The 24396-nt window shown below is 41.4% G+C and overlaps 2 protein-coding genes across 2 annotated transcripts; one reads left to right on the top strand and one right to left on the bottom strand.

Annotated features, from left to right (window-relative positions):
* Nucleotides 1–9330: 9330 nt before the first annotated feature.
* LOC149922212 (serine protease 33-like) lies at nt 9331–13420 on the bottom strand. The gene is made up of 5 exons (XM_090162265.1): nt 13354–13420; nt 12646–12865; nt 12312–12586; nt 9790–9944; nt 9331–9718 (listed from the first exon to the last, which is right to left on the bottom strand). The coding sequence occupies exons 1-5, from the start codon at nt 13418–13420 to the stop codon at nt 9566–9568; spliced, it is 870 nt and encodes a 289-aa protein (XP_090018391.1). The 3' UTR covers nt 9331–9565.
* Nucleotides 13421–14865: 1445 nt separating this feature from the next.
* Nucleotides 14866–18628, top strand: LOC149922211 (transmembrane protease serine 9-like). The gene is made up of 11 exons (XM_090162264.1): nt 14866–14946; nt 15017–15114; nt 15180–15283; nt 15599–15870; nt 15958–16109; nt 16192–16342; nt 17299–17648; nt 17723–17826; nt 17881–18158; nt 18232–18386; nt 18448–18628. Exons 1-11 carry the CDS (start codon nt 14880–14882, stop codon nt 18607–18609), a joined length of 1893 nt encoding a protein of 630 aa, XP_090018390.1. The 5' UTR covers nt 14866–14879; the 3' UTR covers nt 18610–18628.
* Nucleotides 18629–24396: the final 5768 nt, after the last annotated feature.

Genomic DNA, 24396 nt, shown 5'->3' with positions numbered 1-24396 from the left:
TGTCTCCATTAATTTAATTTGCTTTTCACTAGTCATCAGTTCTCTATCACCCACTTTTTATAAAGGAAAAAAAAATTGTAATATCTTTTCTTTTTTTTTAGATGTTCGGTTTTTACTCATTCCCTCGATGCTCCAAGAGAAGCCCACTCTGTGGCTTATGAAGCCTTTTTTTATAAATAAAGGTTTTAGTATTTATAAATAAATAAATATTTTTTGTCTACGTCACTTCAGGCGCGGTTCTAGGGGGTGGCCCAATGGGCCCGTGCCCACCCAAACATTTTGTTAACTATTTTTAATACGTGTAAAATTAATGTTACCCGAGTGGTGTTTATTGCATTAAACACCAGATTAACAAATTTCTGACTTTCATAAAGTTACACTACTCTCTCAATGGAATTAAAAAAAAAGTTATTTTAGCTTGCCCAACTTCTCACTTTTTCAAGTCGTATTTTGTCAGTGAAAAAGACGTCTATTTTTTTTCGCGCCAACGCTATTTGTACGTTTTCGGTGACGCTCTACAATTTTCTCATTGACAATTTTCTTATAGCACCTAGCGTTTAAAATTTAAATTTTCAAAAAACGTGAAAAGTATTTTTCGATTGAGATGCAATTTTGGTAGAAAGTGTCCCCCAACACGTATAATGTACAGTACAAATTTCAACTTTCTAGAAAACATAGTTTTTGAAAAAAATCACTTTTTCGAGCAAAAAAAAAACCACCCTTTATATTACAAGGAGCGCTTGGTACCAGTGTGACAAATAAGGCACTATTACAGGCCAATCGCTAGTTTAAAAATTAGCTGGGCCAGTTTAAAAATTAAATGCTTGGGGTGTTAGTGGCCCTGGTGAACACTTAATTAATTCAAAGTTTTTTCCCTTCAAGATTTTAGTTCATTAAAAAAATAATATATAAATCCCTAAAAATGTTTGGTCTTTGCTTCTATGCTGTGTGCTTGACCTTGTGTCAATTGTGTGTATGGGTGGGTGACTGGGTGTCGTGAGTCTGTCTACTCTACACTCTACACACAGTATAGAAGAAGATAATTTAGCAGTTAGCAAAAAGAAATATAAACAGTCTCTCTCTCAGTAGGCTTGTTCGGGTCGGGTCTATAGGGAAACGGCAGCTTGCTGCCTTTGACCATAAATTATGAAAGCCTGATTTTGAAGGTTAAAATGGTAAGTGGCCAGTGGCCAGTTTTTTAATTAAACTACCTAGGCCACACGTCCAGTTTAAAAAAATTCCTTATTTCTCAGCCTGCTTGGTACGTCGGTCTGGAATGTTTGCTTAGTCGGTCATGAAGTCAAAGGTGGGGCGGCGAAGAGAAGGCCAGCGCAGGACGGCGAGAGAAGCTTCAGCCTTTCGCTTCGTTAGTGGCTCAACTATAGCCTTTTTTGTGTTTTTGCTTAATCAGTAAGGGTACCAAAGGTGGGGCGGCGAACCGGGCGAAGACACAGGTGGAACGGGACAGAGATAAACCGGGACTGCCTTTCGTTCTGTTACTGGTGGTGGTTCGACTAGCCTATAGGCAGAGATAGCGAGGCGTCTGCCCCCCCCCCTCCCCCACGCTTCCGCGGAATAGAGGGAAACCGTGACTACCTTTCGCTTCATTACTGAGGTGGTTCGACTATAAACAGCGCGGGGCAGAGGGTAATCGGGGCTCAAGGACGAGCGTATTTGTTTCTGTTCGTCGTGATGGGGGAGCAAATCTGCCATTGGATACAGGGGGTTTACAGGGGTACAGGGGCACAGGGGGGTTTGGAAGAGAAAGAGAGGCGAGTTTTTGAGTAATGTGTAATTATCGCAAGGGAAAAAGGGGGAAGGGTGCCTTTACTGGGGGGTTTTTGACGAGAGAGAAAGGCGGGTTTTTAAGTTATTTTTGCGAGGGAAAGAGGGTATCCCGTGGTTCGACCAGGGAGTAGTAGGGGAGTGGTTTAGACCGAATTTTTTTGTTCCCCAGCGTGGGCAGAGAGACCCCGAAAGTAGAGTGGAATTTCTACCCCCTCTTGGAATAATATGGGACAGAATACCGTTTTCAGCGCCATCTATCGCAAATCAGGAGTATTTTGTTAAATTGACCCCGGGTCAACTCAAGTGCGCGTTGAAATAACAAAGTCCTCCGGCCAAAATTATTTTTTTTCATTATAAAAATTGTAATGAAGTTAAAGCGTTGTAGGTAGAAGCAAATAGTGGTAAATACTAATAATTCCTTATATTACTGTAGGTAAAATGTTAGGTTAGTTATTATATTATGTTTCATCTTGGCATTAGACCTTTGCACGTGAACAGACCACGTGGTAAACGGTGGTATATTGAGCGTTGTATAGAACCGCTCTGTTTCAAAACATTTTTTTCCCCAATAGATGGCGATAAAATAGTCATACTGGCCCGTATTTTTCCCAGCCTAGAGCGCACCTTTCTCTGACCATGGGCCAGAACGTCGAGTTCCCCCACATTTCTACTCCCCTACTACTCCCTGGTTCGACTATGGGGAAAAATGTGGTTTTCAAAACTACTAGATCCAGGCAGTGGCGGCTTAAGAAGGCTGGGTCCCCGGGGCGGCGGCAGTGTTTTGTGACACCCCCCAGGACCGTGCAGAGGTTTTCACGGGTCCGTCTTCTTCAAGTTTAATCGTTCTGATTTGCACCCCCCCCCTCGAGCTTCTCCGATGGCACCCGGGGCGGACCACCCCCCCCCCCCGTAGGCCGCCACTGGATCCAGGATTGAGTGTGCATTTTGCCATTTCTACGAGTAAACAGCGCCGGCCCTAGGGCGGTGCGAACGGTGCGACCGCACCGGGTGCCGTCATAGGTGGGGGCGCCGAAACGGGATCGAAACGACGGGACCAATACCTTTTGACCGAAACGCCTGAAATTATAATTTTGCACCCTAAAAAAATATCAAAGTAAGTAAACAAAATCAATAAAATATATTCTATTAACATATTATATTTAGTCATGCCCAACTATACAAACTCTATTATTTCCATTCGTGTATTTTGCTTTACTATATTATTTCCCTTCCAAGTTCCACGTGCACGAAGTAATCTCGATTCGATTTCGTTGGGAAATTAATCGGTAAATTAAATCAAAGATAATTTAAACTCGTACCCTAGATTCGAAATCACTCTCTCGCGCGTTGCCGATAGCGTTTACCCACTTCCCGCCGGAACTCAGAAAAAATTCGCTCCATGGTTTGCGCCTTACCGCAACCACGGCCAACTTCGATCACGCGCTGCTGCGCAATAGCGCGGCAGCGCGTGATCGCAGTTGGCCGTGTCACAACCGACGGAGCCCGATTTTTCTGAGGTCACGTGCCGGAAAAGGGTAAACGCTTCGTAACAAAACCGTCAATGGGAAAGATCTCAGTATTCGAATCTAGGGTACGAGTTTAAATTATCTTTGATTAAATCAAATTCTCGATAGAGCAGAACCAACGATGTAGTAAAGAAGAACAAACCGTAATTCGTTGTATTTGAAGCAAATTATTTGTTGTGAAATTAGTTAAAATTGTCAATTTAGAACGGTAGTCAGTAGTCTAGAACTCTAGACGAAAGGCCCTCATGAAAGTTTCTAGTTGTGTAACGAACTTTCACAGAAGCAGTCAAATTTTCAACAGAAGACAATTTCAGGTACTATGTGTCAGTATCTAACTTATTACTATTATTAGTAATTAGTAATGAAATGAATACTAAACTTTTAACGTTAGTTTGGCCAAAATATAAGTTATATTAAATAACGAAAGTTAGGAACAATATTATTAATAGTCCTGTAATCCTGTTTATAAAAAAAAGTTACTTTTTATAAACAGGACTATTACTATAATAATAATAATAATATGGGTATACAGCAGATAGAAAGTTATATAGATATATATATATATATATACATTTTTTTTATTTTTATTTTTAGCAGCCTCAAAACTTATCAAGGCGGGTCTTGAACGCTGGCGCTGAGGATTTAACTTTCACAATTGTCGGGAGCTGAATCCAATCATTTACAAACCGTTGAGTGAAAAACACACGGCGTTGCGCGCTATTACAGCGCTTTTTGATAATTGTGGGGGCTTTGCGCTCAGACCATTTGACCTAAAAAAACTCATTATATTGGACATTGTAGAGACCCTGAATAATTTTGAACGTCTCAATGAGATCATTTCTTGCACGCCTGTTCTTAAGGGACATTAAATTTAAGCGTTTAAGGCGCTCTTCGTAAGAATGAGTACGCATACCATTAACCAATTTCGAGGCTTTTTTTGTACTCTCTCGATATGCTCAATATCTTTGACTAGATGGGGCGACCAAATACTCGAGCAGTATTCGAGATGAGGGCGAATATATACAAAAGTTGTAAATTATTGTAAACGACTTAACACTGAAATGCGAAAAGGAACGGTGTAGTAAACAGAGAGCGCGCATAACACGAGCAGCAGCAGCGCGACTATGAGTATATAGCTCCAAACATACGGCCACTGAGCATAACACCAAGATCACGGACTTCAGTTCGAGCCTCAATCAGCCTACCACCCAAACGGTACCCAAAAGAGGGGTTTTTATCCCCACAATGCAGTACCATTGACTTAGAGGCGTTGAAACCCATGCTTTTGGAAGACACCTATTGCTCAAGAGCTTGGATGTCTTTCTGTAGGAAAGTCGAGTCACCCAGTCACGAAATTTTGCGGCCTATTTTGTTGTCGTCTGCAAATAGTTTCAGAGAAGACTCCTTGACAACCTGGGGCATGTCATTGATGAAGATGACAAAGAGAGTTTGACCCAAAACCGAACCCTGGGGGACACCGCTGGTCACCTCACACCAAGAAGAACGCGCACCCCCCAAAACAACCCGCTGAGAGCGACCAGTCAAGAATTCAGAAATCCAATGTACAATCGTAGAGGGGACCTCTAAAAGCTCCAGGTTACGAATAAGTAGAGAATGTGGCACCGTGTCGAAAGCTTTCCGCAGGTCCAAATAAATTAAATAAAATGAGTCACCACCATCAAGACATCGAGTGACCTCCTCAAGAGTTGACAACATAATAGTGAAACAAGATCGCCGTAACAGGAAACCATGTTGATCTTTAGAGAAGAACGATCGACCCTCGAGGAAAGACACCAAAGTATCTCGAACATTTGTCTCCAAATGTTTACAAGGGATACAGGTGAGACTAATGCCTCTAAAATTATCATAGGCACAGGAGCCAGGGGTTTTACGGATAGCACGGATGATCGCATGTTTCCACAACCCAGGAAGTCTACCCAGTGAGATATAAAGAGAGAGTACAGGCGAGGCTAAAATCGAAGCACCCTCGCGTATCAGCCGAGGGTGAACATTATCTGCTGGACCCGGAGATTTAGCAACCGATAGTCGTTGTGGGTAGCGTCTAACAGTGGAGTACGTCAAACCGAAGTCAAGAGGAGTTAAATCGCTAGTAAATTTAGAAAATAGATCTTCTAAATACACAGCCTCCAAATGAGACTCCACAGTGAAAATATATTAAAAAATCACGAATATACGACCGCATATGGGGGGGGGGGGGGGGGCGCCACAATGAGATCTCGCACCACCAGAAAAACTTCTTGGGGTCGCTACTGCGAGTAAAGTCTGCATAAAAACAACGTCTCGACTCCCGTCGTGTAAACGTTTGTATCTCATTTATTAACTATGTTTATAAATGGATATCGTGATCTTAAAAATTAAACAGTTAGTTTTTTAACAAAATGACAAATTTATGAGAAGAAAATTCAGTAAATTCCGGTAATGTTTTTGCAATAATTTTTATTCTATTAAAATTTAAGGATATGTTTAAATTGCCACGTTTTATTTAGGTTTTCTAAGACGGAAAATACTACCACAAATTAGTTCAAAATTTTTTAAACAAAAACAAAATACGTCGCGTAAATACCCAAACAACGGACACCGTGTCAGTAATCTTGAATAGGGAGGTCTGCATTACTAGGTTTTTTGTCACTTGTACTATACAATTGGATGAGTGGTTGCAACTCTGGTACTAGGGAGAGCCCACAGTGGCCCACACCACAAGTCTGCCTTGGGGCTCAAATTTGGTTAAAACGGCCCTGGAACCAAATGATTCACATGGATGGTATACAACGGGGCTTCTACTTTGTCGATAGGATGTAGCATCCCTTGTTGTTTTCTTGCTGGGCGCTTGTGGAACAATTCCATGCATGACGAAACGTTACGACGAACGATCTTCATAGACGAGGAAACCAATATGTCTAATCTACTTACAAATCCTTTCGAATATCGATGCTTACATGAGCTATGTCATCGTGACAATTCCTTACGATTTTCCATCGACCTGAGTCTGATACAGCCCCAACCAATTTCGGCTCTTTATTTTCGTCGGTAGGTTTTTTTCGAAACACTCTTCCTTGTTTCAGAACGTACTCCTCTTTGGTGAGTTTTCCCGTTTTCAAAAGTTGTTCTTTAATGTAGCGTATCTTCCGTTTGAAATTCGGTATGCATTACGGTAAGTCCTTTCGCTATATCCATAGCTTCGGCTTCGTCGAAGGGTGCTTTACTGAGGGCGTCGACGTTTGCCACTCGTTCTCCTTGTCTGTGCGTGATTTCGAAATCAAACTCCTGGATTCGCAACTACCGGCGTCCAATTCATGGTTCGAGGTGCTTTTTGGACCACGTAGATCTAACGGAGCTGCAATCAGTGACGACTGTGAACTTTAGTCCTATTAATAAAACTTGGAACTTTTCTAAGCCCCATACTATGGCTAGAGTATCCTATTCGCTTGAGTGGTAGCGTGTCACTCTCTTCTCTTTCGGTTTTTCTGCTCGCGTTACGGACTGGGTGCGTCAAATGATCATCGGCGTGCTCTTTTTGAAGAAGAATAGCACTTAAGCCAATTTGGCTAGCGTCGGTGTGCACTTCTGGGTTGTATAGCGCCATTACTGGACTTTGAGATAGGAGTCGTTTCAGGGTTTCAAATAAGTATTCTTGTTCTTCACGCCATCTCCACTCGACATCGTTTCGTATAAAGACTATATAGACGCTTCGATAAAAAGATTGGCGTGTTCAATGGCTCAACTTGCATACGATAGCAGACGCGGCTGGTCAAAATTTTCCCCGAGCTTCGGCAGTTCTACTAGTGGCGCCTCTAACGGATGATCAAAGGCTTCTCCCGTGTTTCGAAAGTGTTAACGGGTTTTTCGTATGGAGACGCCTGTCTAGTAATCGAAGCGTATATATAGTCTTTGCTTCTGACAGAGGTTCCGCTTCTACGACAAACCATTTTAGGAACACTCTAAATAATAATAATAATAATAATCAGCTAGGCTAATACCCAAGGCACCACCTTAGTCATCTAGCACATGCCCCCCCCCCCCCCCCGAAACGTATGGTCGTACGTACAAATATTTGGTTTCCCCTTTTTCATAAAAATTGGCGTATGTTCACGGCTATAGTAGGTGTAGGGTGCTGTTGGCTCGCGTGGCATGAAGGGCTTACCACCTGAATTAAAGGGATTTAAAGTCGCTAGCTAACTAGTTACCTTCAAAATATTCAATTTTAATAATTATTTGCTAAACATAATCCTAATTCGGGTTGTTCAGCATCCGATAGATGTAAAACACTCAATGGTATCAAGGGTTTCCGTGCTTGGGGTGTTAAATTTTCCTCCGTCGAGATATGCTCCTAGAATCCTCATAGTAAATACTTTTGAAAAGCGAGCTTGTTCATTTTCAAATTACTGTTGTGCCGTTTTAAGAAATATTTGAAAAGCTTGGTCATTTGTTTTCCCGGTAACATATTCAATTCGCGACCGAAACGACTCTATGTGGCGTAACGGCGCTAGCTTCTCCGAGGTAGCGCCTAGGCTATGACGCTCGGCCTATGAATTAAAAAGTAACAAGAAAGTTTTTTCATTTTTATTAAATAAACTTATCCAAATATAATCAGACGATGCTAAAAATTATATTGAAATGCAAGTATCATTATTTATAAAGTCAAATTTAGGAATAACGATGAGGAAAATCTAATAGCGTCTGCTTTAGCCGCTGCATATCTAGGTTTCAATGGCGAACCCAAGGGGGCGTAGTGATAGTTTTCGATCGCGAATAGCACCATTGATTTGGGAATAGTATAATATTCCCGATCCAATGAGCACACTCAGCACAGAGAATATTAGAATTTTATATTCACGGTCCACTAATTACATATGATTAGGCATTCAAGTATAGACATTCAAACAATTTATGTTAATTTAATTATAATATTTATTCTATTACTTGAATTTCAATAAATTATGCTGATTGTCGACTACAATAGGTGTAAAACTAAAAGGTTCAAGTACTATTTATAGTTTTACCTCGAAATTTTCGTATTCATTTTAATTAGAATTAATTTTCATTTTGTCCATCTATTTTGAGCAGGAAACTAAAAACGATTTTGAGCAAAACGCCCTCTAGCGGGAATGTTACAATGAATCTACTTTGCGTATTCGAGCTAGTTAGAACTATTGCTATTTGTACTTTTCGCCACTGTTTTGAATATAGCGTTCGTACTTTTACTTTTACTCTCAAAATGCCCTCTGGTAGCCAAGTGTCAAGGCTGCGACTTACAAGACTATTATTTTCGATCTCAGGGACCACCCTTAAATCTTTCGCATTCAAATTCTGTGCGCGTTTCATACGTATTGTTGCAACAATTTTTACACTTTGGGAGTTAACCCTGACAGTTGAGATGTTATTTTTTCAAACTAAGTACCACTTTTTACCTAGAAACCGCACACAAACCTTTCACAAGAAGGACTTGACCCTCGATTAATTTCATCCAGTTCCAACGGCTTATGAATAAATGCACCACTGAAGCCATTCAGCTTCAAACTTTTGGTTTTCCAAAAATAATAGTATACTATCCTACTAGAGTTACATTATGCAATATCGAATTGTTTACAAATAGTACAGTACAAGGGACATTTATTTCTTAGGAAGATCTGGTCCCTATCCTTCCAAAAATATAAATCTCCAAGAGAAACTACAATAATATCTAAAAACTCCGGAATTGGTCAATGGCAGCTAGATGGCAGTAGCTGTCCGTAAGCGATATAAATTCCCGTTTCGATAAAAAACCTCTATCAGAAGTTGTTCTCTACTTCTTCCATGGACATTTTAGCTCTATTTCGATTTTGATTACACTACTCACTAGATGGCTGTAGCTGTCCGTAAGTGATAAACGTTCCCGTTTAGAGAATAATATCTATTAGAAGTTGTCAAGTTTGGACATATTAGCTCTATCACGCCTTTATTTTTGACTTAACCCTGCGAAACGACACTTTTATTTTAATAAAATCACGGCTGTTGGTCGATTTATCACTATTTATTTAAACACTATACATTTGACGAGCTCGAAAAGAAAGTAAGCTTAATAGGAACGAAAATTTGGAAATTGAGGCAAATCCTTTTTGCACCGCGTTTGCGACTTTGTATTTCTCATTTCTTTTTTTGCTCTTCGACATTTTTTGTTTTCAATTTGAGCTCGCGAATTTACATAACGAATTTGCCAACTAGAATAATACCCGGTTTGCGGCCTTGGCAGATCAGGCATTTTGCCTGATCCACCTGGTAAAATGGGAGACGCGACTAAAGACATCTGGGAATCCCTCTTTAGCGCAACCCGAGCCAAATGACGTGACGCCAACCACGTACCATTGCGTTTTGTGCAGACATTGCAGAGGACCTCCGGAGTCGCCCTGTTAGTTGGAAACACGCGTTTATTTCATATAATCAAGCGCTATTCTGAACCATCTCCTTAGTTACTGACCTGACATGTGCCTTTACGTCCGGAGTGGGTGCCAGCGCACAAATGCCACTCTCTTATTGGTATTTGATGGTTCAGTCGGTAGGCGTTGTCGCAAACTGAGTTGTCGAAAATCTGCAGCTCAACTTCGTGTAGGACGTTGGATGTCGTTGAATATCCTGTAATATAGTCGGCCCCAACAAGGTTATAGCAAAAGTAGCGTAAGACCCAAAAGTGTGTCAGCTGTACCTTCGCGCCTATTAAAATTTCTAGTGAGACCTAGTCGCACTATTGACTACATAACCTACTAGTTGAAATAGTACAGCAACATTATATTTAGTCTATACACTCTTTTACGAAGTCGGCCATTTCATTACAGGCCTAATTTGAAATAGTACAGGCAAGGGCGCCTGCACGTGCTCATCAGCTCGAAACGTCGCGTGCACCTGACCGCGTGAAGCGGCCTTGCATGCACCTAGGAATATAATACTGCGTACCTGGAACAGTAATTTGTATTCCCCCATCACGGACTCGCTGTTTTAGCTTCGGCAACGCGAGAGCTATACAATTTCGGACATACGAGCGTAGCGCCATCGTAAAAATAGGCGGAATATTTTGTCTCTATAAATTTTGCCTACTTTGCATTCTATTCACAACGATTTTTTGTACAAGCTTAAAAACGAATATTCTACGAAACTAATTTCGGAGATGTTTATTTAATTTGAATACAAAATAAATAAATCTTTAACACGATTTTAAAACCGGCACGCATTTCTAACCAAGTCCCAACGAACACGCGGACGAAATTTTGACTACGGTGTCCGCTAGGTGTCTCTAGTACCTTATGTCCGAATTCCCCACATTGCCAGGCCTATGAATCCCATATCTCCCCTCCAGTATTTCCATTCTCCTAGCATGCACTATTTGAAATCAGACCTGTAATAAAATGGCAGCTCTCACAAATAAGGATATAAAAGAGTCTATAGTCTGGCGCGATTTTCTCTCTTCGATTTACTCGCCCGTAGACATACGTTCTAAAACGCCTCACTCGGCGGCGCTGGAGTACCTCGAGTTTGATGACGTATTTTCCGACCCCCTCTTCGTTTCCCTTTTTTACTTTGCAACAAACTCGCATTAACTACTATACCGTTCTGACACACTTTTGGGTCTTATGCTACTTTTGGTTATAGGCAAGGCCTGAAGCTTATAATATGTCTTACGAAGAAGTACCTTCTGAGCCTCGATTCACGTGCACTTTACAATGGGTGTTAATTTTACGATAAGTAACATAAGAACAATAAGTACGACACTTCCTATTGCTTTAATGCTAATTTTCTAACCGAACCTTTTTTCGGCACTGATACTCTCTTCAAGCTGTGACTTGGACTGGCGACTTACCGTTTTGGATGACTATTTTTGATAAACATTTAAGCCTAATATCGGAGAGCACGTTCTGGAGTCGCGAGGGGCTTTGGCTTTGTTTAGAAGCCCGCGTGCGAATCGCGCGTGATAAAAAAACATGAGCTCGTGACAACGAGAATTTTTAATTTTCATCATTTTAGCCTAATATTCCGCCTATCTATCGGAAACCAGATATTTCGGCTTAGCGTAAGTCTCGCGTATTTTAGACACTAGAGGGCTCTGTGCCGAGAAAAAAATCTTGATTACGCAATAACTATAAAAATCAGTTTGGTTGTAAATCTCGTTATTTGTCATACTTATGGTTTTATGTTACTTATGATTTTACGCATCGCGCCTAAAAGGATTCCAAGTAAATTTGTTCGACTAATGATGTAAAATGTGAACATAACATTTCGTAGCGATATTTAATTATATGAAGGTCGTATTTTCCTAACGTAATAGTTTTAAAAAGTTAGTATTTCTCGCGAAACGTATTTTGAATAATCAGCGAGAGCCGGCGAAGATACATGTTTTGGGAGAATAACATTAGCAGTCCAGGAATACTTCTCTCGTAAGATATATATTATATACTTCAGATATAAGGCGTATCTTATCTATTTAAAGGGGAACGGCCAAGCTTTTCAGAATATGGCCTTATTTCCGTATCAAAAGAGTAACAAGGCGTTCAATATACTAACACGTACCTTTTCTTGTCTTGAAAAATAGCTTTTGGCCCAAAAAGTTGAAACGAAAAATAGCGCCAGGTGTTTGGGTTTGAATTTTCGCTGCCATCTTAGGGGCTGCCGCCAGCGCCCCTAACCCCGTATGAGCGATTTGCGAACTATCCTAACTTTTAAAATCGCGCAATTTATAACTGGAACGCGCCGCGCGTGCAGAACAATTTTTTTGCGTCTTCAGTAGCGCGCGCTTTTACGTTGATTTTCTGTCTCACCGATTTCTCACCAGGTGTCGCGGTGGACGCGCGCTTTTCGATTTCCCGAAATTTCTTTATTTTATTAAAAATTAACCACTCAATATTTTTTGATGCGGTTTTCGCTATAAATTTTAGTTTTTAATGGGCTATAGGGCTATCTAACTGGTTAAAGCTTGGCCGTTCCCCTTTAACTAGTAATAATATGAATTACCCGATCCGTCCAGTTTTCCCCAACCTGTAGCGACACATTTGGCGTTAGTGAAGTCCATACCCGGTTTGGGCAGACATATTGGTTGTATGTACGGGCTGAGGGTGACCGGTTCCTTCAATTTGATCACCGCGACGTCGTTGTCGAACTTGTCGTACAATGGGTACGGCGTGATTCTCTTGATGGATACGGACAGCTCCGAGGCGTCGATGCTTTGCATGTAATGTTCGCCCAATCGAACGACCCAGTTAGAAGGGTTTGGAGCCGATGCTAACGAGCTGAAACGATCATTTATTTATCATTTCACTCAGAACGTATTGGAGGTACCTCAACGTACTTTTTGACGCAATGGGCCGCTGTGAGGACTAATTGCTTTCCAATTAGCGCTCCTCCGCACCAATGTTGCAAACCAGCTCCGTTGTTGGTTAGTAAGGAAACTTGCCAAGGCCATTCGTTGGGTTGGGCTACCACACCACCGACAATTCTTCCTTGTAAAGGTCCATCTAGGCCCCAACTTCGAAAATGAACGTCACTGTGCTTGCTTCCACGTCCGCATACTGAAACAGCATAAATCATTAGTGGCAACGGGACTGAAAATCAAAGAACTTCATCAAAGTACGCCTGGCGCCTTCTGTTGACAATATTAAACAGCCTTTGACCGAGCATTAATGTCTCGTGGACTTGCATGCGCGCGCAGTCTGGCGTGAGACGAGAATGCATTGTAGAAGGTAAATGATAACGTTCCTTGATTTTCAGTCCCACTGCCACTAATGGTAAGCTTAAAGCCTATGGAGAAAATCCGCTCTGGGGCTCAACTCAATGGGGAAAAAGTAGCTTTAGTGTGTACAGTCGGCACTCCTACACTCTCTCCTTACGCATATTCTAGAGTAAACCCAACCTCTATAACTTATCCAAGCCCATGTCACGCTATGGCCGACAGAAACGCTAGGACAACTTATTGGTTTTCAATAGCATTATAGTCTAGAAAAATTCCCAATATAATGGTTCTACGAACCCTTTAAACCCCGTATAGCGGTCATCTTACCTTGACCATTGATGAAGAATGGTAACTGGAGAAGTACCCCGAAGATCAATGGAGTGAGAGAAGGCATTTTCGGTACGTCGAATCTTGCAGGGAAGATAGGCGTCTTGCGGCGATGACCGCTTTATTTATAATGATATTTCTTACCCCTTTAGCGGGCGATAGCGTCGAAGAAACTCCTCCCTGACAAGAAGCGTTTGGCAGCATCCGTGTCTCTTCTCTTTCGCAAACCGGATTGCGTCGGACATGGCGAAATTTTCTTGACACCGAGAGATAGAGAACGGCTTGACAATTTCCAGATAATATTTTTTCCGACTGGCTCATAATCTTAATACGCCCATTATAATTTTGTTTTATAACCCTTTCCCCTTTTTCCATCCGCGGACTCGTTGGCGGTGTCGTCCCGAGGGGTCAGGGTTGCGCGGTGTCACGTGGTACCTCTCGGCCAATCGGCTAATTGCGACTGGCTACTCCGAGCGCCAAAATTCCAGTTCGCCATGTTTCGATTGAAGGGTTAATATACGCTCTTTAAAAAATCTAAAAAAGAGAAGGTCGCTATTTCCTGGCTCCTAGCTTCGTGGTTTGAAGATAATCGCGGGGTGGGGCTTAGAAGTTTGACGCCGCGTCCTCCACAAAATTCAGAGAGGAAAGAAAGAGTTAATTGCTAGTGCGCGTTTGTAGAACGCCGGTTAAAAGACAGATACAGTCTTTACCCTTTCGTGCCTTTCGAATAAATTTACAAAACGTAAATATTTTTCTATAACCGTTCCAATTTCCACGAATTGAATTTCAAATCATGAGCCAATATTTATGGAATTTTTTTACTATTAACCTTTTGCTCACTTCTTCGTTATTGTTAAATTTTTAATTTATGAATATATTTCGTAATACACTGGTTATAAAATAACACGATTTTTACAGATATAATCAGGGAGGTTTAGCACGGGCCCGGGCCCCGGGAAATCAAAATTCCGGGTCCCATGAGAGCCGTTATTACCGGAGATAACTATACGATAACAATACCTCGGCAGACCGGGGCCCCCAAGCCTTCGTGGGCACCGGTATTTTGTACCGGCTTCCCCTTTCTCTTTGGGCCTGGTTATAGTTAGTAAACCCAGTTTGATAAATGAACTTTGGTTTGTTAAACCCGGTTTAACGCGTATCGTCTTATACCCTTTTCAGACGAGGCTAATAAAACTGGGTTCAGTAAACCAAAGTTAAATTTTTATCGCACATTTCAGTATAGCTAAATAAGCTCTGGTTTCAAAAACGGGATCTAAACCCGGGTTTATAAGCCTCACCTGTAAAGAGTATTATAGGGTATTGGCTTGATATTTCATATTGTAAGAAGCGTATTAATGCTAAGATTCCAAAATTTTTTAAACGAGCAAATTTTTGTACGCGTTTCTAAAACTTCATAAGTCAACTATTTGAAAAGAATCTTGACAGCAGAGCGAAACAGGTATTTTGGTGTGTACGGTTTTCACCATCAAAACTGGGAGATCTCGCAAACCGTTTTTTCCTCCGAGATGAAGCGGTTACTCTTCGCTATAATGCTCCACGTTCGTTTCATTTGCGTCAAATCGGGTGATTCAGGTATTTGATTTTGGAAATTTGCGGCAGGATGCAGCGAGATTTGTTCAAAAATTATATTGAATCCTCGAAGTTTGTGGACGCAGTTTGCACGAGGATGAACACATGGACAATCTTCAAGGGCGGATTATCGGCGGTGTTGAAACCGTGCCCAATGAATGGCCGTGGCAGGTAATTTTGATTGTCGTATCACGAAAGGTCATTTGTCTTCTTGACCAAATAATTTCTTCTTTCAGGTGTCCTTGAAGATGGTACAACCGGAGTTTGTTGTGGAACATTACTGTGGCGCTGTCCTGATTGACCCATCCTTTATTCTAACTGCCGCCCATTGCGTTCAGAAGTATTAATATAAGTAACATAATAACAATAAGCGTGACACTTTCCTTTGCTTTAAGGCTAACTTTATTCTCGAACCTTTTCGACACTGACATTCCCAGTCCAACTTGGACTTGCAACTGAACTGAGTAGTATATTATCGTCCTTGGTAGTGGTATATTTCACCTTAGGGGCTCAGTTTTTAACTAAACTTTGATTGCATAATAAATACAGGACAGTGATAGTTTTGGCTAATTGTCATACTTAATGTTATTATATGACTTATGGTAATAATAATTTGAATAAAGTATCAACTAATTATAATTATTGTTGGGTTTAGTCGTCGTTTCAAGGTGCCCGATCCAACGGCTTGGGTCGCTCGTTTGGGAAAACATAATATTTTATTGGAGGAAGAAAGCGAATTGAACTCGACCGTGGAGGCCATATCCGTCTACCATTTGTACGAGGAGCAGAAACTGGATTACGACATTGCACTAATGAAATTAAGCTCCCCCATTAATTACACCAAGGAAATTAGCCCGGCTTGTTTACCAACCCCCGACCTCACTTTCAAAGACGCCACTTGCGTCAGCACAGGCTGGGGACTTCACGGTACGTTGTATCTTTATCTCCTGGGCTAGAGGACGGTGGAGGAAGTATAATTGAAGCTTTGACAAACCTTGAGTATCGCGACAACAGAGAACTTTGACATATCGGAGACGCTCAGAGAAGTCGATTTGACGGTTATAGACTACGTCAAATGCGCCAGAATGTTTGTCCCCAAGAACGTCACCATCCAACCTTGGCATTTCTGCGCTGGGGTTCTGGTCGGTGGTAAAGGAGCCTGTGTGGTGCGTACCATTAATTTCATTAACAACAGACAGCTACCACAAGTACCATTGCGTAAATTTTGGTGGTTTTGGTTTTTCATAGGGTGATTCAGGAGGGCCTCTTAATTGCTACCATGACGGAAAATGGTTTTTAACAGGAATTACGTCATTCGGTGATGGATGCGCCCGTGTTGATGTGGCGGATATTTACACTAAAGCCTCTTACTTTTATAACTGGATTCAACAGCAAATGCGTCTACTATAAATGTTTACGTAGTATTTGTAATTAAAATAATATATTGAATATTTTATTTGCAAATTTTTACATCACGTTTGGTTTAGATTATTCACTTGTTTAGTGGTTAGTGTTGCGAGAAACAATGTTAGTATGTACACTTAACATGGCAGTACGCGACCTTCATTGGCATCTCCACCCGTCTTCGTTTAGTTTCGAGGGTTCAAGAATCTTTCCTTTCGCGAAAACCACCTCTATACGCGAGCCCACCCTCCGAATTCTGTTCGCTCAAAATTGGAAAAAGGGTAAAACCTACGGGTACTCATTGCCAAACGCCTTTGACGCTAAGCCGTCAGCTGATTCTTAGTCTTCAAAACGTGACGCTGCCCTTGAACCGTCGATGGAATGCAAAACGCGTTGGCTTCCGAAGAAATTGCCAAAAACGGGGGAAGTGAATTTACCCTCTTACGTAAAGGCGAAGAAACAAGTTCGATAGGGACTTATTGTCTACTAAATTAATTACGGCGATGCCTACTACTTAAAAATCCTTCGAAAAGGTCGATAACGCCGCCGTGGCCCCGAGCGGTGTCTTGCCATCTCGTCTCCCGATACCCACCCGCTTTTACGTGACTCTCATGCATAATGGATGAAGACGACAACCGTTCCTCTCCTGGTTTTTGCATTAATTCTTCAATTAGCCATCACTTTCTTTAGACTGGCAGTCTGGTTAAAAGCGAAAGTTTTCGAAAATATATTCCTTTCATCATCCAAGGACAGCCCCTTTTTTGGTTCATTCTTTTTTAACCCCGAAACTGGTTAAGGTCGTCCATTTTCGGTGTCGTATTTCATCGACCGAGTCATCCTCTAAAAATTATAACGCTAGTTATCTTCACCTCGAATAAATAGAGTTTTAGTCAAAACGTTACGTCGTAGCTACTCTCTTTATACCGGTTTGATAGTTTTTGGGACTAAAAGGGGTTTTGGCCAAGTGGGTGGAAGACTCCGGCTTAGAGAACCTCGGAGAATCTCGATGTCTCATTAGAAGGGGTCTGGTCCTTGAAGAGGGTAATCGCGATAGTCTACGAGATGTTACTAGTCGGGACTGTTCTATTATTGGTTTTGGATTCGGTGGTGATACGATCGGTTTACGGATACCCGCAGGAAGAAGGTTTGTACCATTGTCAACCGTCCTCCAGGTCGAAATTATTGACGACGAATTTATTTCAGAATGCGGTGAGAGTTCTCACGATGATGACCATTTCGATTCCTTGACCGGAAGGATTGTTGGAGGCGTAGACGCTCAGCCCAACGAGTGGCCGTGGCAGGTACGCTGACCATTTTACGTACTTTATACTGAAAGAATTTAGAAGTCGTTAAATCTCTTTCTTTTTACCGTCAGATATCCATGAGAATGGTGCATCCTAAAGTGACCATCAACCATTTTTGCGGCGGCGTCCTCATAGCCCGGCAGTTTGTCCTGACGGCTGCTCATTGCGTTCAAAAGTAAGCGTAAAATCGTATTTTACAACGAGATCTTTTTATTAAGTTTTTGTTTAGCGCATTATTCGAGTCGCCTGAAACCACCCTCTGGCGAATTCGGCTGGGCAAACACAGTATAGAAAAATTCGAGAAGGAGAGCAAAAACGTCACCGTGAAACGGATCAGCGTCTACCATCTCTACGAAGTCGGAAAATACGACTACGACATCGCCATCATGAAGCTTAAGAAGAAAATACGTTACAACGATAACATGAAACCGGCTTGCCTACCTACACCGGAAATGACCTTTAAGGACGCCACTTGCATCGCCACTGGATGGGGAAAAGTTGATTTTGGTGAATATTCTTAATCCTTGGTTCCTCTTTCCTAAGCCTCGGTTCTTTGTATATTGACGAGCGTGTCCCGCAGATATACCCGCTACTTCCGATACGTTGAAGGAAGTCGAATTGCAAGTATACGACAACCAAAAGTGCGGTAAGCCGTACAAGGAAAATTTTAAGATCGACATCCAGCCTTGGCATATTTGCGCCGGCACTTTGGTCGGTGGTAAAGGAACCTGCCAAGTAATTGTAGTCGTAGGTAATTGCGCTAGTATTGACCTTAAGATGAGCTTTATTTCGATAGGGCGACTCGGGTGGACCTCTCAGCTGCTTGCATAAAGGCAAGTGGTATGTTGCCGGATTAACGTCTTTTGGACCCGGTTGCGCCAGACCGGGGTTCGCCGATGTCTACACCAGAGTGTCCTATTTCCACGGCTGGGTTGCGCAGCAAATGGCAACGGAATAATTATGTCCATCACGGTTGTTTTAAGTAGGCTTACTATCGTAACTCATCAAACTCGTGTCGAGTGATATCTTTGATTTGTTTTGTTAGAACTCACATTTTTGTTTGTTTTTTAATAAATTAATGAAGCTTTAGGCGTTGTTTAATTATACTCTATTTTAAGCCTAATTGTGGTTATCGCTGCGACTGCAGTAAACAATAATAATAATAATCTAGACTAATACCCTTGGCACCACCATAGGCCCATGTCAGCTAGCGACTTTTTAATAATGTGGCCGGGTTACAATAATCATTTTATTTATTTTTCATCAAAATTAGGGTTTTAATCCCAAATTATTATAAGCTTACAACAAAAATAGCAACAAAAATACGGCAAATATGCCAAACCGACCCCAGTAGTAAAAAAAAACGTCGATCCGACTGATAAAAATTGGGTCGACTCGTACGAGGATTTTCATAGTCGGGCCACTGAACTCGATGTCCAAGCCAACTGCCAGGTAATGGACAATTGGTTAAGCAAACTGGCGGATGGTTGCCTACTGAGATACGGTTTGACGCTTTACCGACTTCGAGCCGACTCATAAAATACTACTCACTAAGGAGAGTACCCGAGGTGTTTATTGCCGGTTTTGTTCAAAGTCGGGCGTAATGTAGACCTATATGAGATATGAAATTTCCCAAAAGGAGACGTTGCACTACCCATTCGATTTGCCATGGCAACCGAAAATATTTTTGACCACCTAAAACAAAAAAATCTCCATTTAAAAAAGCATGGGATTTTCTCGGTTTCACGAAAATTTTTAAAATATTTGAAAATCACGAAATGGGTAATTTGGACCACATTTAGGTAAATTTCATCCAGGTTGAGTAGATTGGAACTTTTTTGGGGCAAAATTGTAACTATTTTTCGGTAAAATAAGAATAAAATCATATTTTTGTTTTAAGTGATGAAAAACATTTTTGGTTGCCATGGCAAATTGAATGGGTAGTGCAACGTCACCTTTTGGGAAGTTTCATATCTCATATAGGTCTACATTACGGCCGACTTTGAACAAAATCGGCAATAAACAACTCGGGTACTCTCCTTGTAAGTAAGTAGTCGGCTATGAAACGGCTTTGACGCTATGTCAACTCCCAGCCGACACCAAAATGACTGCCTGTATAGTGGTATTTTACAAAGAGGAATCTGAACTGTGCCCCTTCTTTTTGCATCCCGCCTCCAAAAATATGGCACCTCTCATTTTATCTCACTCAGTTTAAAAGGGAGTTGTTAGAAAAGTAATATTTGAAGTGTTAATATATTGACTCGGCATATATTAACTCGCCATGGATAGTAAATTTTAGAGGATCGGTAAAAAGCCTGGTTTTTAGCCCCCGTAAACCAATCACACTAAGGGAGTCGGCCAAGGTTATTTGAAAAAAAAAACAAGTATCGCTAAGAGTGGACGATACTGTTCGAAAAAAGAAAAAGATAAACACGAAGTACATTTTTACGCCAAAAGGTATTTTTTCACGTTTTTAGTTCCACATCGAGATATATATATCGAAGTGGGACTATTGCTATGGACGGATTGTCGTTAAGTGTTGTTGTTTGTGTGTTTGTGTGTTTGTTGTGGAAAAGCGACGACACGGTAGATGGAGCTGCGAAAAATAATTTATTAATATATTTGATATTGTTGGCCTGGCCGGGGCTCAAACACAGACAGCCACTCGCCGCGTAATCTCTAAACAACCCCACGGCCTACCAACCTAGCCACGCCGTCTTCAATTTACATTTGCTTGAAATTTTACCGTTGAACAGTTTTTTTCTTCCATTGGGGGCGGGACGAAATTTTGCGTTTACTCAAAAGCGGGGCAAGTAGATTGTGAACTAGTAGTGCCCGTAAAGGCAGGAGAGCGCTGACGGTGCAGTCTGCGGATCGGACTGAGGATTTGCGGACAGCCATATTCCGTTCTCTTTTCGAATCACATAGGCTTTTTCGCCCGTCAATTTTCTCCTTCGCCCCTGAATCGCGAAGCCCCGCTGACGGTGCGGTTTGCGGGTCGGACTGGAGATTTGCGGACAACCATATTCCGTTCTCTTTTCGTATCACATAGGCTTTTTCGCCCGTCAATTTTCTCCCTCGCCCCTGAATCGCGAGGCCCCGCTGACGGTGCGGTCTGCGGGTCGGACTGGGGATAATAAGTGTGGCACTTTCTTATCGAAACCGTGTTTGGTCAAAAGTAAGAAGTGTGGCACTTTCTTATCGAAACCGTGTATGGTCAGAAGTAATAAATAAGTGTGGCACTTTCTATAGCGGTACAAGTAGATTGTTAACTAGTAGTGCCCGTAAAGGCATGAGAGATAGATCCGTTAGACATTGCAGCAGAGAGCATATAATATTATATAATAATAATAAGTGTGGCACTTTCTTATCGAAACCGTGCTTGGTCAGAAGTAATAAATGTGGCACTTTCTTATCGAAACCGTGTATGGTCAGAAGTAATAAATAAGTGTGTCACTTTCTTATCGAAACCGTGTATGGTCAGAAGTAATAAATAAGTGTGGCACTTTCTTATGGAAACCGTGTATGGTCAGAAGTAATAAATAAGTGTGGCACTTTCTTATCGAAACCGTGTATGGTCAGAAGAAATAAATAAGTGTGGCACTTTCTTATCGAAACCGTGTATGGTCAGAAGTAATAAATAAGTGTGGCACTTTCTTAAGGAAACCGTGTATGGTCAGAAGTAAAAAATAAGTGTGGCACTTTCTTATCGAAACCGTGTATGGTCAGAAGTAATAAATAAGTGTGGCACTTTCTTATCGAAACCGTGTATGGTCAGAAGTAATAAATAAGTGTGGCACTTTCTTATTAAAGGGAGAGTGACCGAAAAAAAACAGTTGGTCTCATTCGATAGAACTCTTTAACGCGCACGCAGTGCCGTTAATTTCCGCCCCCTCCGACCAACCCCCTTAAAGGGAGAGTTACCGGGAAAAAAGTTGATTTCATGAGGGTGGGCGGTGGCCACTCTTTAACATAGGATGGTGAATTTTATTTCAAACAATAGGAAATCACATGGGCCCAACAGATTTTTTATTAGTTTGCCCACCCGGGTCAGCTGATGGTGGGCGGCATCCACTCTTTAACTTAGGGTGGCAATTTATATATAAAAAGATAATAAATCACGTAGCCTCATTAGCTTTTGTATTAGTTTGCCTACCTGTGTCTACTAAGGGTGTATATATTTGTCCACTCTAATACACTGATGTGGAACTAATATTACGGCCTGGGCCGACTTGTTATAGATTAAATATGATTGAGGCTCTTTCCATGAGCGCACCCAGAGCGACCTTTCGGTGTCTCGGCATCTGAACGGTCATGGAAACGGATTAGTGCGACAAAAGTGGTCGACCTTCTTGGCACGACAAAAGAGGTGTTCCGGGGAGAAAATATCGCTCCTGTTTGTTTCTTGGAAACGGTCATCGCATCGTTCTCACTACATTTTGGGTGTTTCTCTCCTTATTCCTTCTATACTCGGTGTGCCTCTTAGCCAATTTCCGAATTAAAAAACCACTGGTAAATCTAGCGCTTCTAATTTCTATCTGAACATATCAATCCGTTACCTTTTTCTCACATGATCAGGTACAATCTGAATTATATATCCAAACTGCTTCACTAATTTCACCGTCAAATTTACATTTATATGAACGTATAAATTTGTAAGTCAAATTAGTTTGGTTTGACTTAATCCACCGCATTGGGCTAGAAAGAAGATATTAGGATAAATGCTTCAAAGTGCCAGTTAGTAGCGCTACAAATGGAGCGATCTACTCATCAGTGGGGGTTCGATTCGACAATGGAAACAGGCGGCGATATCGCGTCGCGTAATTTCCATGACCGTTCAGATGCGTCGACACCGAAAGGTCGCTCTGGGTGCGCTCATGGAAAGAGCCTAACTTACTAAATATCAGTTGATAGTTTTTATTGAATTTAATAACCAAAATTACAAATTACTAAAATATAAAGCGCAAAAAATTACGTAACAATATCAACCGCATTAGATTGCCATTTTGAAATTTGAGAATCACGTGGCAGTGCCGTCTTTCCCATTGGGCACTGCCCTAGGGCCCGAAGATTCTGAAGGGCCCCATTTTTAAAATTGTGAAGTGCAAAAGAAATTTTAATAAAAAAAATGTTTTCAACATTGCTCGAAAGTCCTAAACTTCGTATTTAGTCGCGTCTATAGACAGGGTAAATCTAAAACGAATAAAGACTTTTGGTTGTTAGTATTTTTAAATTCAGAATAAGCTTCTTCTTTAGTAACCTTTAGTAGGACAAGTTAAACTATTTCAACCGATAGTTGAAGATTAGAGCGACGATGGATTTCGCACTGGATGTTAGAAACTTGGGTGGAGTTACAGGGGATCGCTAAAGGTTAAAACCGTTTCTAGTTCAAGCGCGCACTGCACGCGGATTTTAGGGCGGAGTTATTCTGAAACCGATTGCATCATGGCACCAGGCGCCAATTTGATCGTTCAACGTTCTTATACATATATACGTTCTTGATAATATTTAAGTCTTAAGACTCGTTTATAAGTGTTTTAAATCTTCTTTATTCTTTCCTCTAAATGACGTTTTGCAATCGGGAGCCAACTATCGCCCCACTGCGATGAGAGATGACGCTATACGGGGTCGCAGAAGTTAAATCATGTTTTCGCAAAAAAACCGTAATTGAAGTTGACGGTCGGCTAAAGGTCGAACTTCGACAGGTTGCCTTTTTGCAGACTCTCACCTGTTCAATGCCAACTTCGACTCCTACCCCACTGAGTCGATGGCGAGCCGGGGGAGATGCCGGGAGTTGTGGCGTACTCCTGTAATCCCAGGCATGTGGATGGCCGTGTGAGGACGACTACCAATCCCCCAACGGGTGGTCGGAATACTTCCGCCACGGGTGTCCCCACCCCTGTCCCGTTGGCGTGCCCGTTACACTTATCTCACCCTGATTAATCAGGTATTGTGTGCTGGTGTCTAAGGCCTTGGGTCGACACCAATTTGTGTATCTCAAAAAAAAGCCGGGGGAGATTTTGGAGACTTAAAATAACAAATTGGAGAGCTATTCCGGTATATGCGGCTTCAAATAGCAGAGGCCCAAATAACATTTGAGTTACCCTCCAGTAATTAGATAGTATCGTTTAAAAGTTATTAACCGCTTAAGTATACATTATATAGGAAAGAGTTCAGCTTAGCTGACATATATATAAGGGGATATAACCATGTGTCAATTTACTGCGGCCAAGAAGGGACAGGTATTTGAGAGGATAATAAATAGTTTTAATAGGAAATATATTCGCATGTACGCAGTTACCAGAGACGTAGATAAGGCAACTTTTATTAGCGCTCCAACGCCGATAAAAATATTATCCTACGAGGAGACTTCCCATCAGTACTTCCCCCGCGTAAACCTGCGAAAAAGAGGATTTCTCTGATTGGTCGGAATTTACGGCCAACTTCGACGATTTTTTTTGCAGTCTAACGAATTCGCGAATCGGCAAGTTTGAAGCGATGGATTCTCCAAAGAAAAGGTTTGTTAATGTTTTTGATAAATGTAAATTAAATAGCATTAAAATAAAACAGCAAACAGATCCTCCAATTCCAATTAGACAATTCTTTTTATATTTTTAACTTATAATTTACGTTTTAATCATAAGAAACGTTCGCGTAAGGCCACGATTCTTGCTAAGGCTTATGTTTCCCACAAAATTTCTGCCGCAGACGAAATTTGCTTTTAACGTTTTTTATAGTTTTGCTA

This window comes from Leiobunum rupestre, chromosome 11 (genome assembly GCF_980474605.1).
Source record: "Leiobunum rupestre chromosome 11, qqLeiRupe1.1.hap1, whole genome shotgun sequence".
Taxonomy (NCBI): Eukaryota; Metazoa; Arthropoda; class Arachnida; order Opiliones; family Sclerosomatidae; genus Leiobunum; species Leiobunum rupestre.
Note: the sequence above shows the minus strand (reverse complement) of the source record. Positions and strands in the feature narration are given on the sequence as shown.